The sequence below is a fragment of the Gnatocerus cornutus genome, chromosome 9 (assembly GCF_029298725.1).
Source record: "Gnatocerus cornutus isolate USDA-ARS CGAHR chromosome 9, icGnaCorn1.1, whole genome shotgun sequence".
Classification (NCBI taxonomy): Eukaryota; Metazoa; Arthropoda; class Insecta; order Coleoptera; family Tenebrionidae; genus Gnatocerus; species Gnatocerus cornutus.
In genome coordinates, this window is record NC_142241.1 from 6,572,650 (window position 1) to 6,588,508 (window position 15,859).

General features: G+C 39.2%; 2 protein-coding genes across 2 annotated transcripts in view; both read right to left on the minus strand.

The window, feature by feature from the left end:
• The window catches only part of LOC148168247 (CUGBP Elav-like family member 1), a 59,870-nt gene extending 45,697 nt beyond the window's left edge, over positions 1 to 14,173 (minus strand). Inside the window, exons 1-2 of the mRNA XM_088045442.1 lie at positions 14,088 to 14,173; positions 13,520 to 13,697 (exon numbers count right to left, since the gene is read on the minus strand). Coding sequence (XP_087901568.1) covers positions 13,520 to 13,659 — 140 coding nt within the window. The 5' untranslated portion in view covers positions 13,660 to 13,697; positions 14,088 to 14,173. The remainder of the gene's footprint in view (positions 1 to 13,519; positions 13,698 to 14,087) is intronic.
• The window catches only part of LOC148168250 (uncharacterized), a 68,923-nt gene continuing 66,820 nt past the window's right edge, over positions 13,757 to 15,859 (minus strand). The window contains exon 5 of the mRNA XM_088046188.1: positions 13,757 to 13,885. Coding sequence (XP_087902314.1) covers positions 13,863 to 13,885 — 23 coding nt within the window. The 3' untranslated portion in view covers positions 13,757 to 13,862. The remainder of the gene's footprint in view (positions 13,886 to 15,859) is intronic.

The following is a 15,859-nucleotide window of genomic DNA, read 5'->3' on the forward strand; positions in this document are numbered from 1 at the left end:
CTATTCAACTAAACTTTGTCACAATCGAACTCACCTCTTCGTCGCCCATTGTCCGCACCTCCCACATAAAAACTCAATCGTCCGAAATGCTTTTAAACGCAAAGATTATACTCGCACAACCCTCTCGGCTTTCCAACGTAGAAGTGTCGTATGGCGGACTCCTCGCAAATTGTCGTTTCAAACTAACTAATTCCCAGTTAATTCCGGCAAACAAACTTAATTTGCGCAAACAAGTGGGTCCCCATTTTCGAGAAGGAGCGAGAATGCGGGAGCATGATTTTTGTCCCCAACTTTATCGGATAACGACCCAACTTGCGGCGAGACATCATAAATAAGCCGTTTCGAAAAAAAAATCGAACGGCAGAAATGTATTTGTGCCTCCGCCGAGTTTTTTTCTCGTGGGGGTGGCGATGGGGGTGTTTACGAGAGCGAGTCGTAGAAAGGAATAAGTGTGAGCGGTTCTGGTGTTTTGGATCACTATCAAATGCGGGATTTAGGAGGAATCTGGGGGTTTGGAGCGATAACGGAGACGGTGATGGTATTGGGATTTTATCTGTCGAATGATGGGCACTTTGATGTCGAGTTTGACACTATTTAATTTGTACTGGAGGAGATTTGAAGAGCGGGGCTTAAAATGTCACTAAAACGATATTTCAAAGTTGGGCTTTGGGGCCATAAATTTTTATCAGTCAAAATGAATAATACTAAAATGGGGAAACGGTCAAAAGCGAGATTTTGTAGGGGCCCCCTCTCTACAATTTCGAACAAAACGTAGATTTTCATATCAGAAACTACGAACTCCAAAAACCTCAAAAAATTTAATATTTCAGGAACCTTAAAAGCTTATACATGGTCCGGCAACACTTTTGTCCACCCCTAAAATCGTCTTTAATTTTAAAGATAAAATTTTGAAAATTTGCATACGCTCATAGTTGACAAAGTTCTAGAACGTATAATTTTTAGCGATTTTTGAGTTTTTGCGGATATACCTACTCGCGAATTCAATTTTTTTCTCAACATAACTGTGATACAAATATTTGAGTTTTTATTTTAAATCTTAAGCAAATTTACAAAAAAACGCTGCTTTATCAAGTTAGTTTTCAAAATTTTGACGGCGCAGTGACAAACTACGTTTACACCAAATTTTCACAAGTACTTCATTGACTCGAATGAAGGTCAATTTTGATTAACTCAGGCATGCTGCACTATTTGGACACCAGAAATCGGTCATTAACATCGACAAAGCGACAATTTAACAAGTAAGACTTTTGTTACAATTTAAAGCGAACCTTAATCCTTTGGGATAGATTACATTTGTGACAGATGGGTGTAAACGTAGTTCTCAATTTTGATGCAGTGAAATGGGAAACTAACTTGATAAGACAACATTTCCTATAATTTGCATTAAATCTAAAACGACAAGAGACATAATTTTAAAATATTTATATTGAAAAAATATTAAATTAGCGGTTGATTTCACAAACCTTCACAATTAGCTAAAATTTACATTTTAAGGAATCGCGACGTCAAAATTATTGGTAATAAAAATCAAATTTTTGCGTCAGCTTTAGAGCTTTGTCAACTATAAGCGTATGCAAAATTTCAAAATTTTATCTTTAAAAGTAAAGACGATTAAAGCTCTGAGAATTAAAGCAGCAAACAATAACTTCATGTTCTGAATCTGAAAATCGAAAATTTGTCAAGCTAAATATTTAGAAAACTCAGAACTCGAAAACCTTAAAATATGTGCATAAATTGGACAATCTGAGAACCTGAGAACGAATGAAAGAAGTAACAAATAACCTGAGAGCCTGAGAACACGGGAACAGAGTGTCTGCATTGAAATAGCGGTCTTAAATAAGTTAGGATTAGCACTAAACGCCAGATTTGTGCGAAAATCAATACTGTTATCGCGATAACGATGTCGATAAGACTTTATGTGAGCCCCAGCGTAAAATTAATTTTTTCAACACAAACATAAACGTGCAGGAATGGCGATAATAAACAACATATGTTTAGCAAGCAATATTAACTGTTGAGATATAATTTTGGACGTAAACAACATTCCCCTAAAACAACCGCATACATTGTTAAAAAAACTGTTGGCAGGAGCGACTAATAAATATTTCTTAAGTAAGATATCCGAGTTTAATCGCAGCGTTAGCGGAGCAATGGGACTTTTTTTCGTTTTGAGCATCCAACGTTACATCATTTCCATACGTTCGCAGTGGAACCTTGCTATCTTATCATAAGCAAACAGCTACATTATTAAAGCAGTATTTTTTGATGAAATAGGTTCTAAACAAATATTTGAGAGCTGTGCTCGTATCTAATCATTTTCGAAATTTAATTAACTCTCGTTTCTCATCACAGGTGTAGCCATATTTAAACGAATGTAGTAGAAAAAGACACCGATGGAACGACGTCCCCAAAGAGCTAACGAGAAAGCTTCGACTAATAACACAAATGTCTTATTTTCTACGACAAGTGTTCGTTTCGAAAGCAGTCGTTTGTTCGTCTGGAGATCGCACTTCCGGTCATCTCGACGACAATTCCGTCGTCCCCTCGAGGACCGGCTTCGTCCAAAAGTCAATCGTGTAATACAAGCAATAGCGTTGGCCCAATGAGTGAACCTTGCCGCAGGACGTTTTTGTTATTGGGCTCAGGACAAGAACTGGAACTCATTAGCGGCGAACTGATTCCGGGCAAAAAGCCTAGATTGTTAACACGTGGAAATCTCAATATCGGGCAGTAAAAATACGTTTAGGTTTTTATGATCAGAAAACATGTCGCTAAGTTGAATTATCAATCATAATTTATGCAGCTGGTAAGGATTTACGATCCGCTTGCTTACACGGTTTGATGGAGAAGTGATGTGTCTACTTTTACAGCGGGAGCATTATTTCGCCTCATTTTCTCCAAACTAGTATAACTCGAACGATATTTTTAAAATGTGTTTTCTAGGCGAACGAAATGCCCGAGGATGTAGTTTTTAGAGTTATTATAGAAAAGCAGGCAGCAATTATAAAAAACCACTTCCTCGGTTTTATTTGTTGGCAGCCTCGTCAAGGTACGACATATGAAATTCCTTGCGGCATAGCCCCCACCTTCTCCGGAAATTGTTCTCGACAGATATCTTTGTAACAAGAGAGTTCTCGTAAGACTTTAAAATATTAGGATAAAAAGTCGCGGAGTCAAAAAATAAACGTCAACCTCCAGCGGTATAAAAGAGGCTTGGATATACGCAGTTAGGTAAGTGACATAGTTTGCTGCAAAGCCTCAGATAAAAGACAAAAAGTTGAAAACGGGAAAAACTCCCGAGAAAAGAATGGGAGATTTAAGCTAGGAAAATCCGTTCTTTGTTAGGAGGAACGCGACTCTGATGGTCATTGCAACAAAACTTTTCCTCCGGTTCCTGTTTCCTGCCATCAAAAAAATAAACATCCAGGTCACAACAAGGAAAAAACCGACTACGTACCCAGAATAATTTGTTTAAAAGGGTCTCTAGGGTCTAGCTCGACTTCGTCGCCACATATTAGTAACTCCACAGGTCGTATACGTAACACGTATTTCATTAAATTTGAACGATAAATGGGGATCGGCGGCGAGAATACGGTAAACATTATGGATGAGATCCATCCTATAATAGCCCTAGGTTTAATGTTTATTTAAAAAGGGTTTCACCCACATTTTGAATCAAAGTTTCACGGCAAATCTTGTTGAGATAAAAGCTTATCATATTTAATCCTTCACGTCCTCATTGATACGTTGTCGCCGTAATAACGCCGGGAAACCGTAAACTCTCTTACCCTGTTTTATTTCCTGGAAATAATGACGCAGGGGGTCACTTTATGCCGATGACGTCCGTTCTACTTTTTTCCGACAGGACAAAATAAAATAATAAAAAAATATATTACGCCAGGCCACTTTTATTGTTGACATCCAGACAAAAACTTTAATTGCCCCCATTTTACTGGACAAGTACGGCTCTGAGTGCACACTGCTCTCTACGCGCAATTTACCGGACGGTTATATCCACCCTTCTAGCCAAAATTAACATTACCGAGGAGCGAACCACAATGTGAAAAGGACTTTCTGCCTTTTTTCACTACTGCCATTAAAAATAAACTCTTCTACCTCTAACTTTGTCTTCTGATCGCTTATAAAGAACCAGAACGGACGTTAATTATGCAGGGTAACTCCCTAACTCTGTAATCAGGTTCTTCTAAACTTTTTCTAGTTTTTTGTGTTTTATTAATATTTACTCAACATCTTCCTCAAACAACTGATATCAATATTTGAGATCCTAATGGAAACTCGAAGCAATAACGACAGATCCCACGTGTGGCAGGTTATAAATTGTTGATAGTGTTAAAATTACACCGAAAATTGGCCAATTTCAACAATGTGCTCATTTTTTACAAATCTCTATAATTAGAATTAGGTTACTTGTTTTCGGGTAAAAGCATAATTTAAGAGCATTAAAATTTAAAACGTTTTTTCCGTGAAAGCAGAATCCTCTGAAAAAAACTTTATACTTTCAAGCTCTTTTATTTGACAATGGTTCAATTTTATAATCGAATAAAAAGAGTTTTCAAATTACATTTCCCCACATAGAAACTCTCATTTTAATCAGATAAATTGTCGGTCACATTATTTCAGTTCGAACTAATTTGGGAGCTAGTAAAAACAAGAATCTGATTAAAATTTTCATCGCAAATCAATACAATGCTAATAAAATAATAATTTAGTCTTGATTCAACATATAAATTGCATGACGGGTCTATTTATTAAATTGTACCTCCGCAATAATCCCTTCTATCGACTCGTGTTCAGAAAAACGAACCCCAGCGCGATGAATTAAACTTAATTTTAGTTTCACACGATAATAAATGCGTGGTAATGCAGAATCCGCCAGGTGGACCCTCCCATTTATCACAAACAATGAAAATTTTCTCGTAAGTTTTCCAGTATGCACTGCTCATTGTTTGTTGCGATAATGGCGTTACGACGCGTATTTTTAGTTATACACAATTGGCGCATTTACTTACCACGTTGAGTAATAGATACAATTATTATTTATTATAACAGTTGGCCAAAAACATTTATAATAGTTTAGAGCAAATTGCGGCAAATCCAATGCGATTTCTATGTAGGTTTTAATTAATTTTTAGTTGCACAAGAAGCGTTATTAATGCACGCGGGTTTGGTGTGAGAAAATTTGTTAAAACATGCAAATTAATCGCGCTAATAGTCATGGAAATTTTCAGGAATAAATATTGTTCTCTGGGTAATTTTTCACGCTTTCAGTCGCTAAATTAATATTTATGTTTAACGCTTACTTTGTAATTGCTGAAAGAAGTGCAAACGCGCTGCCAAAAAGAATAATACATGAAGAGCGGTAAAAATTCCCGTTGTTCCTAAAAGTGTCAATCACAACCTTCCATTTGATTTTTTTAGCCCAAAGAATGTGCATCTGCTACGAAATAAATTTGAGGTTGAGTCCATTGTCTCCATCGTGTTGACACTGAAGACGCCAACCATCACTTCTTGTTTTTTTCTCGAAAATAAACTGATAATTGTGTACTTTTCCGATGTTAATAATTACCCGACAAAAGTCGTTCCGCTATCAAAACAACTCGCGGTTTGTTCCATTCACAATAAAAGCAGAAACAGTTTATCTGATTTGCGTCGTTGCTATAATAACACCCCGGTTGCTTTTCTGCAGAAAAAGTCTCGAACAAAAAAATCCTGCGTTTTCATTGGATAATAATACCAACAACAGAGGGCTCGACCCCAGAGGCGGCATTGTTGTGAAGACAATGCCAGGGTTTGTGTGTTTGGAATCAATCCACAAATTCCTAGAAACTTGGCATTGTTGCACATACACATAATTTCGGTGTTTTCAGGTCGGTTCACTTCAAAAAATTCCCTGACCAATTAATACCGCAGTTTCAGTTCGTTCCGAATGCTTTTACACTCGACTTTGATTCCAGAGACCAAAGCTTGTTGTGAAAAATTGCAGTCACGCGATTCGACTTCCTTTCACTCGAGAAAGCGCCTCTTCAGGCGCGATGTTTTATTAACGTTTAATGCAAATACTGAAAAGTACATCTATAACGGCGCTATCAAATTATTCGCCTGGCATATCGAACGGGATGTTGCGATATTTAGATATCGAATTTATTTATGTTTATGTTAAGCCGAGAATTACGCAGATAACGACCATCTATTATTAAGAGCATGATTGGGGCACATAAATTTTCGAAACCGCAATGATAAATTTTTAAATTAATTAAAAACTTTTTCGTTTTGAATTCCCCCGACACGTTCGTTTCAAAATATGTATTCAATTCTTTCCAACGTCATGAACAAAATTCCAATAAAACGCAATCTAATATGACATTGCACTTTTCAGAAATCAAGGAACGAGCTCATATTCGTTGAATATTGATGTTGTTTTGTACCGTTCCATTTATCACAAAGTTCAATTCATCGCCGTTCAAAAATGCACGAGCAGGTGCTTCAAAATTAATTCACAATCCATGTGTTGCCTGAAAGAAGAATTGTTTCCTCGTCTATTATTTTAGTGACTAACTTCACGTCAAAAGCAGAGCTTTTTTCGGGGTTTGAGGTCAAAACAGATGGATGTGCTTTCATTATTTCCGATGGGCATCATTTGCAAAGTTTGCCGAAAGTGTGATAATCTATTTACGTTTTTGTGGCTTTGGAAAAAGTGTCATACTTTGGTAATTTGGAAAATGACCTTTTAAGTTGGGGAGTTTTAGAAAAATTCCGTCTAGGTCAAAACAGCCCGATTCCTGTTTTCGTTATTTTATATAGCCATCATCCGCAAACTTCTTAGATGTCAACGAGCTTCTTAGCTCTTTTCTTTCAATTATTCATGAAATTGCCACAGTTCGATGGCAGAAACGAGAATATTGAATTTAAATTTTGGGACCTTAGTCACATCTCGAATTGGCAATACATAAAAGGCCCACTTTTTCTTTTTGTGTGTGCGTAGCCCGGAAACTTTCCCGCCCCGAAATCAGAATAAATATTTAATTCCAAAAATCAAATTATGCCGACCTCAATTTTCTGTTTCGAGGGGATAAATTCTAAGAACATTACGAGCAGGTTGTTTGAAATTTGGTTTACCCCTTGGCGGTTATGCATCATCCTGTTTCCGGGGCGGGTGAAAACCGGTGTACTAGTCATGTTCATAACAAAATCTGTATTATTCTGTCTAATTGGAAATGTGAAGTGGGAGAAAGAACTTTTTTGATGGATCACGCGAAACGGTCGCGTGGTTTTTCGGCTTCACGAGGGGGTTATAATTGATGCTCAAGAAAAAACGACATAAATCAGCCCCGCCGAGGTCACACACTTAGTGCTTTCTGATTCCGTTTGAGAACTACTTGCTCATTGTTCGCGTTTCATTCAAACTACAACTATCTTCGCCGCCCAACGCATCCTTTAAATCATTTCAAAATCGCTTCCTGTTTCGAAAACAAAGGAATATACCTATTCTCCAGGATTTATGAGGTCCTTGCAATTTGTTGTAAAATTGAGAGTCCTCGAGCGGTCCTCGGGAAACCGTACAAGAATTATAGTTGTCTAGACTAGACGTTCAATACTTCCACCACCCGTGAATTATACCCCAACTTTATTTCTTTTATTGCAAAACTGTCAAAAACATTTTAAATCAAGCCTGTTCTTTATTCAATAACGACTCACTCGAGCAAACGGGATTATTACCGTGGAACTAGTCATTTGGCAAAAATCCGCACTTAATGTTTACGAGAACATGTGCTGTCAATGACGATCTCATAAATTGTCTTCGCACAAGGTAAGTACATAATGTTTACAAATTTATTTCCGAGTACATGTTTTGATTGAATTGGTACGTACATGGGCGGCTCATTTCTCGCCGAAATTCTGCCAAGATGATAAATACAGGTGTGGAAAACCGCGTCATCTTCAAAGGGGGGCCGTGTGTTGGAATTCGTGTTGACGGAAATTCAATAAATCTAAAACGGCCGCCTTATTAAAATTCAGACAAACCGAACAATTAATGGTGTGACGTTTTTATGGACCACGCTATAAGACTATAACTGCCACATTTATTAAGTTCGGGAATATATTTTTATTTAGTCGTAAATCCTGCTTGTGTTTACGTCTGCTGATCATTTCGGGAACAGTGTTCACCAATCACACAATTTTCCAACTTGGAAAAGCGGAGATATTTTTAGTCCAATTCAAACACTCTCCAAATATTAAACAAGAAACTTCTGACAGCTCCAACACGACTTGTCACGGATCACTTTACCCGACATAATTTTTTAAGATCATGAAAACATATGCCCCGAAACTTGGTAAAGTTGCCAAAGAAATGGCAACATCTATAAACAATGTTCTGTTTTATTTTTAGTCTCGACATTATAGAAACGAATTCCCCCGTCCAAAAGTCCAAAAATTACCTCAATCATTAGTTAGTTGCTTAATCCGACCCGCCCCTGATAAAAACCGCTTAACATTGAGGGATTAAAACGAGAAAAAAACTTCATCCCTGGATACGAGCAGATGTCGCTCTTTTTTTCGATGAAACAAGGTCGTTGTGAATATTCCGGTGGGCGCATTTAATCCGGGCATTTGCGATTATTCTCTCCCGTGTCCGGCGACGATGATGAGCCGTGCTTACCATAGGGATGACAGTTCCCGGAGGATGTTTGGAGTGTCACCGGACCGTAATCCCGCCACCCGCAATGTTAATACCTGGGAACGGCGACCACGCAATGTGGTGCTTGATAATGCCACAAAGATGGATATATTGTCTTGGGGAAAAAGCTAATGAGGCCCATTTACAAGAATTGTGATGCCGAGTAAAATAAATCATCTCTAGAATTACTAGTTTAGTTCGTGCTTAATTATTTGTAAACAGTGCTTCATTTATTCCGACGTTTATTGTCAATATCTCTGGTTATCTCTCTAATTGACGCTTGAGGAAACACATTGACGGATCGTCAATATTCGCTACCTGCAGATAAATCGTTGCCGGCAATAAGTCAATATTTATGTAAAACCCACACCACCGCTTCTAAGTTAAATGAAAATTATTGGATTCCTTTTGGGACAAGACAGTGAGGACACTTCCATTCGTCAAGATAAAACGAATAAAAATAGATTCACAGCTATTTTAAGCGCATTTTCCGGTTTGGATTAAAACGACGCGTTGATGTTTATAAATCTGGCAAATCCACACTTTTTTTCCCAAATTTTCCCAAACAACGTCGTCACGTCACCCAAAAAAAGCTTTGTCTCGTTCCAATCTAAGCCAAGCGACAATTAAACCCGCCACACGTGCGTCCTGCGACAAATCGTTCGTTTAATTGCTCGTCAAGTTGTCACATTTTTTGGCCAGTTGATTCAATTCTCTACTTGCTTAGTAAGCGTTAAAGGAATCGAAAAAAAACTCTTCGTCACCACACGCACCGAAGCGATGGCGCAGAATTTGGTCTGATAATCTCCCGAGAATAAATCTTTTCGTTCCACGAAAAGGTCAAAACGAAGTGGCGATGGAATTCAGCTAATGGGTGCGCTATGGGTGTGTGGAAGAAGCGCAAAGTGCGATAAGGACAATTCCGAAGTAGCTGTCGAGGAAAATTTGGTGCGAAAGCGGAATTGCCGTTATTAAAATGACACGACCCGTTCTTATAGTTAGTCCCGTTTAATATGGGCTCTCAATTCTCAATTATCTCGTCTTTCGTTTGACGGAATAATCAAAGCGCGCAACTAATTACTAACAAGTTTAAATCTGTCATCGGGAACGGTAACGCCGACATTCAGCGCGACGGTTTATTTCGAACGTCAACAACATTTCAGCGAAAAACCTGAAAAAGCCGCACACATGGAGATAAAGTTTTATTCTTTCAGCGGCGTGCAGCCATTTTAGATTTCTAATGTTTTTCTGACGTCGGAAAAAACAGTTTGTTCCGGTAAAAGCGGAGACTCTCGTTTTTGCCGTGGCTCAAAACGCGGACATCTGCGTAGATGATCGCATTGAGCAGCAACCGAGCGCCATCAAGGAAACAATGCTTGATTTTTACGACTCAAATCAGACCGGAATCGCTCCGGAAAAAAAAACACTGACGACTGCACGTTTCCGGGAAAGGATGAGGTGAGGAAAACGTCGCGTGTTAATCGTCTTCATAATGGTCACGAGGTCCCAGAAGAATTGGCTGCCACTAAACGAAATGGGATTGCGTACTGATAAATCTGGAGACATTCGGAAATGGAGAGGTGGAATTTAATAAAAAGATCGTAACGGAATCATGAAATGCTAAATTATTTATTGCGGGGAGAAAAGCGAGAGTTCGCCATGCTGAAGTAGAAGCGGATTGGAGTTGGAAAGAAGTTAAACTAAAAATATTAAATTATTTAATTAATTAAAAAACAAAGCCGCGTTTTCAATTAAATCGAGATAAATTCCGCTCCCACTTAAAAAAACAATGGCCATAATATGAATAAAACATGATTTTGATTTGATTTTACACATCCTCTACATAAGCACAAATTCTAATTGAATTATTTAGGAGAATTATATTTTTAAAATACCTGCTGAAATGTTCCACGTGTTTACTTTAATAAATTAGAAGAAAAATAAACAAGGTAATTAAATTTAAAAAAAAAGTAATAAAAAACTGGCTCTGTTTTTATAAATTAGAGTTCTCTCGTTTATTTTTCACCAATAAAAAAAGCATTTTCTCTTTGGGAGTTTGATGAAGAAAATTTTAATTAAAAACTGTAACAAGATAATAAGATAAAATACAAAGTGAGAGAATAGCTATTTGCGTACCAAGGCCAAAAAGTGGTTATTTTTTGGCCGAGCCTTTTTTTAATGGCCGAGGCGCTAGCCGAGGCCAGAAAGAAGCCGAGGGCAAAATAGCACTTTTTGGCCGTGATACACACAAGATTTTTTTAGGCGACATCATTAAATTTAGTAGTTAATTAATTTTTACTTATGACTTATTGATTTAATCATAACTGAACAATTGGAAATATTTATGAATTCTTTAGAAAAGTTCATATTTTTTTTATTTACATTTGAAGTTTCGGCATGTGTAGCTTCACAATTTGTATGAATTAGGTTTGATGTGCTTTTTGATGTGGTTGCAACAGCACTGCTATCCGTGTTCATTTTCAAAAATTCAACACGTCTTTGTTGCACTTTACAACAGTTTGTCGATTTGATTTTACCCAAATAATTACAAAATTGAGGGTAATATCGGTATCTTGATGTAATATGCAAAACTATGGATAGATGGCGCCACCATAGATCGGCCGAAAATGTTTGCGGCCAGAAAAGACTCACTTTTAGGCCGCTTTTAAGGCCTAAAATTTTTTTTTTCAGTTTAAGTCCCCTAAAATGTTATTTTATTTAAAACCTAGCAATAATGTAATGCCTAAATTTAATTACATACAAAACTATTTTTGGAACCACTTACAGTTTTTATTTTTATAAATAAATTACAAATATCAAAGTCTCGTTTCCTTTGCTTTTGATCAAATTCCTTCGAGACATGTTACTAAACGGGAGCAAATTACAGCAGCCTCTCCTAAATTTTGAGTGCATCCCACACTTCCTGGTAGAGATAAAATCAATTTCAAGTTGTTTACATCTGCAATTGCTGCACGCTCGGTTAAAATAATTTTCTAAAAGTTATGATTGGTATAAATCCCAAATTAGAACAAAGTGTTTTCTCCCAAAAATAACTCTCTTTATCAGGTGCGAATTAGTTGCCATCGTACAATATGTCGTAAACACCTTTTATCTAATCAGCTTTATGCAATCATCTCGTATTTGCCCAATCTCTTTCGCATTCGCGAATTTCGCGGTCGTAACTCTCAAATCTAAATTCCCTGAGTAAACTCGAACGGAATTAATAAACATTTTAGGATCCAATAAAAATTAATATGTAGTAACTGACCATGCTCTACGTGTTTCAACGTTTGCTTTAAATAAATTTCCAAAGCAACCAGTTGCTGCAATGAATTTGAGGGTGACGTCGTGATGACGACACAAGAGAATTTCTAATATTGGTTAAAATAAACACTAGTTTAGTAAGTAAATAGCTTGGCGCGATAATGTAATTTCACATTGGTAGTTTATTCCGTCGTAAAATCAGAGCGAAGCCAAGCAATGGTGAAGTTTCTTTGATGTGTTCAAGCAGTGGCACATTGTTTGGGCACAAGGTTCATTAACTTAATGACTCGCAATAATCTAGATTGAATTTTTGGAGGATCGGGATTTCGTTTTTCCCCACATCTGGCAACATGGCAACATTGAGTGTTATCAGTTTAGGTAAACAAGAGAATCGAGAACAACATGGTCGAAGATACAGCGTTAAAAGACGCAACCTTCGCGCTATATTGTGAAAGTTTGATGTTGCAGCTTTTGAAGTTCGCTCCATAAAAGCTTCTCTCTTCTTCTCAACAGGTAACGGTGAATTACGAGCTACGTTAATAACCGACTGATTCGCAACGGCAAAAATGTAACAGACGACTTTATTAAAAATAAAGATTGTGGAGAATAATTTATGGGCTAATGGAATCTGGACACTTTGTGGATACAGTGCGGGAAAAAACTGGCACAAGCATCAATTTTATTTATAGTGAGCGGAAGTTATAGAAAATTTAGCGGAAATATTGATCGTATTTAAGTAATTTGATTCTTCAGGAGTGCAATTTTGTTCCAGGGTTGGTGGAAAATTTAGTAAGTAGATACCAAGTTTGCAAAAAGGATTTCAATAAAGAACGATGACGACTATTTAATTTTTTTATGTTTGAAACCCTTTGGACCAATAACAGTTTTGGAGCGAGATGTCTTATATTGGAGATGTTCCCATCTCCCGGATTATGTTTGTCGGGACTCAAAATTGCAGTTTGGGGAAAATATTTCACGGTTTTAAAATCAATTTAGACACATTGAGAGCCACAATATGAATGGAAGAATAGGCAAAGAAGAGACTGTTAACAATATTATTCGCGTCGGATTGCCATCAGCTATCTCTAGAGATCGTGGCGAATTGTCTGCTACATTCCGGGATTGTGGAAAAATTTGGAATAGGAGGACGTTAATAATCTAATGGCATCTCGGTAATCTCTGGAGGATGTTTCTATTAGTGTTATGTATTCTAAGAGATTTATTTTAAGATGACGATAAAAGAAGGAATGCGATCTGGCTCCTGGGATGTTTAATTGTGCAAATGAACGAATGCTGGCAGTTTTCTGGTGGCTATAGAATGCTTGCGATGCCTCGTGCAGAATTTGGAATAGGATTGTTCGAATGTCACGCATGTCCATTCAATCTAAATATACGGTCCCTGGCAGCAAAGACGAATACCTCATGGAGCAATGGTGAGAAAGCGTCGTGATAGACGTGGCTTGGGGCCAGGAGATTGCCTGTATCGCGAGTGTGCCGTCGTCGTCGTGGTGATAGATAAGAGATGTTGAGACTTACGTGGCGTTGCTGTTTGGATTCTGCTTCAAGTAGGGATGCACTCGGTTGGCGTTGGTGTCCAGGACGGACGATTGGGAGCCGTTTGGGGGCGGCGCTCCCGGGGACAACTTGCCTGCCAGCGCGTCCAGCGAGTGCAACATAGTCGGTGAGACTCAGCCACGGAACTGGCCAATCTCACCTGTACGCGACGATAAGATAAGATAACGCACCTGTTATCTACGGGCTCCGAGGCGCGTCGGGGGCCCAGCTGACGATCACGGCGGCGGCGGAGCGGAGCACCGCGCCATGGTGCACGAGGACAACAACACAAAACACAGCCAGGCAGCGGAAGGAGGACGGCACACTACGGAAATACTACGCTAGGGCCTGGAAAAGCACACACAAGTTAATCGCTGCGAAACGGGACGGACACACGTGCGTCGGCGGCGGCGGCACCGCTCCGCCACCGCCGTCACACAAGCCGAACAGAACGGGTCGGGACGCACAGGACGGACAGTGCACACAGCTACAACAAGTCGCCAAAGAAGCACAGCAATGAAAAACCAGCGGCGGTAGCGCGTGTTGGTACCTGGTGGCGAAGTCCCGCGCCCGACGCGCTCTGCTTGGCGGCGCCGTGGAGCGCGCACATACCGTCGTCGTGACGCTCCGCACTGCACTGACGCCGCTCCTGGACGGCGGCCGAGGCGCACCGGCGCAAGCGCTCCTTACGACGACGTGCGATATGTAATGCATCGACACTACCGTCTGGAGGCACATACACGCCGCCCCCTCCCGAAGGAAGGACCATGCCGGCCCTGCAATTAGCGAGATAGCCGCCCCACGCACCCATCAGCGGCGGCGGATACAAAAATAAACTCGCGGATGCGAATCCAGACCTCGTACATCGCAAATAAACACTCTTTTTGTTTCCTGTGCTGTTGACTCGCGAATCTAGACGAAAAAACAACCGACCAAGCCACTCGATAAAAATACAACTTTAATTCAACCACGAATTATCGCAAATTCGTTCGGAGCTTTTGTCAAGCTTTTTAGTTATGCCGCAGTACTTATAAAATAATCTTTATGCAAATTAAGATGTCCTCAAAAATGTTTCAGTATTAACGAGGCTTGACTGTCATCTCAAACTCCAAATCTCTTCAACACACATTCCATCAAAAAAAATTAATCACTTTGTTAATGAAACACGTCTCTAACCAAGTTTGATGAGCTTATTCTATTCTATTAAAAGATACCGGAGACGAGAATCCTTTCACAGAAAACAACGACAACCCGACCCGTGGAAATAGGAAAGGGTCTGGGTCAGGGTTGCCGATCCACGATTACATCCTTTATCAACGGTCAGGATCGGGAATTTTGGACTAGCTTCGTGTGAAATTTAAACCTGAAGCTATCTCCAACCCTCTAAGAAGAGCAAACAATTTTTAATTGGGTATTAACCACCATCCCAAAAGATGAGTCAATTTCATATTACTAATTTATTGATCTGATTTTCGCAATAAAAACGATTAAAACCCGTACATCAAGGTCCCAATCCCAGGAATTTCCGATTACGCCGAAAACCGCCTCCCATATTCTATCACTACGCTTCAGCCTGTTGCCGTCCGTCACGTCGCGACGCCAGGCACCTCCCAGCCTGATGGATGATTCGGTCGAGATTTATTCCGGACGTTCGATTAGTTTGCGAAAGGGTCAAACCACCTCGCCATCGATGGCTAAAAGTTTGTAATTGGACTTGGGGTAAACAGGGCCGGATCGTCTTCGGTGGCGGCGCGGTGGCGGTGTTCAGATAACACATTCGTGATGGATCTGTACAACGAGTACGACGCTGGCGGACGAATCTCTCGGGAACACGATGCTGATCCCGTATTGGATTTTTTTTATTGCCGATCCGCAACGCTGGAAAATGTACCCGTATTGCAACCTTTTTTCGATTGAGGGCTGCCACTGTACACGATGGTGGTTACGCACGAAAACTTTAACGGTAAAAAGAGAAACTGCTCTCTAAATGCTCGTGGTTTTATTGTACCGCTTCAATCATTGAAATGCCGTTATAATAAATAGAACATCACAAACGATCCTGAAATTACCATCACGTTTTGTTGGGAATTACAGATCCAAGCAAATAAATTGGCGTTTGCAGTTTGCACATCCGCGTTGGACTACAAATTATTCGAAATCCCGAGTAAAATAATTTAGATTTATTTTTATAGTCGAAATGTATTGTTCGTGGCAATGGGAATAAATTCGATTCTAGTTGTTTTCATTGATGATGAAAATTAAAATTAAGCTCCAGCCCACTTGGACAGAATTTCTTTAATATTCGTTGGCAACAGGCTGTTT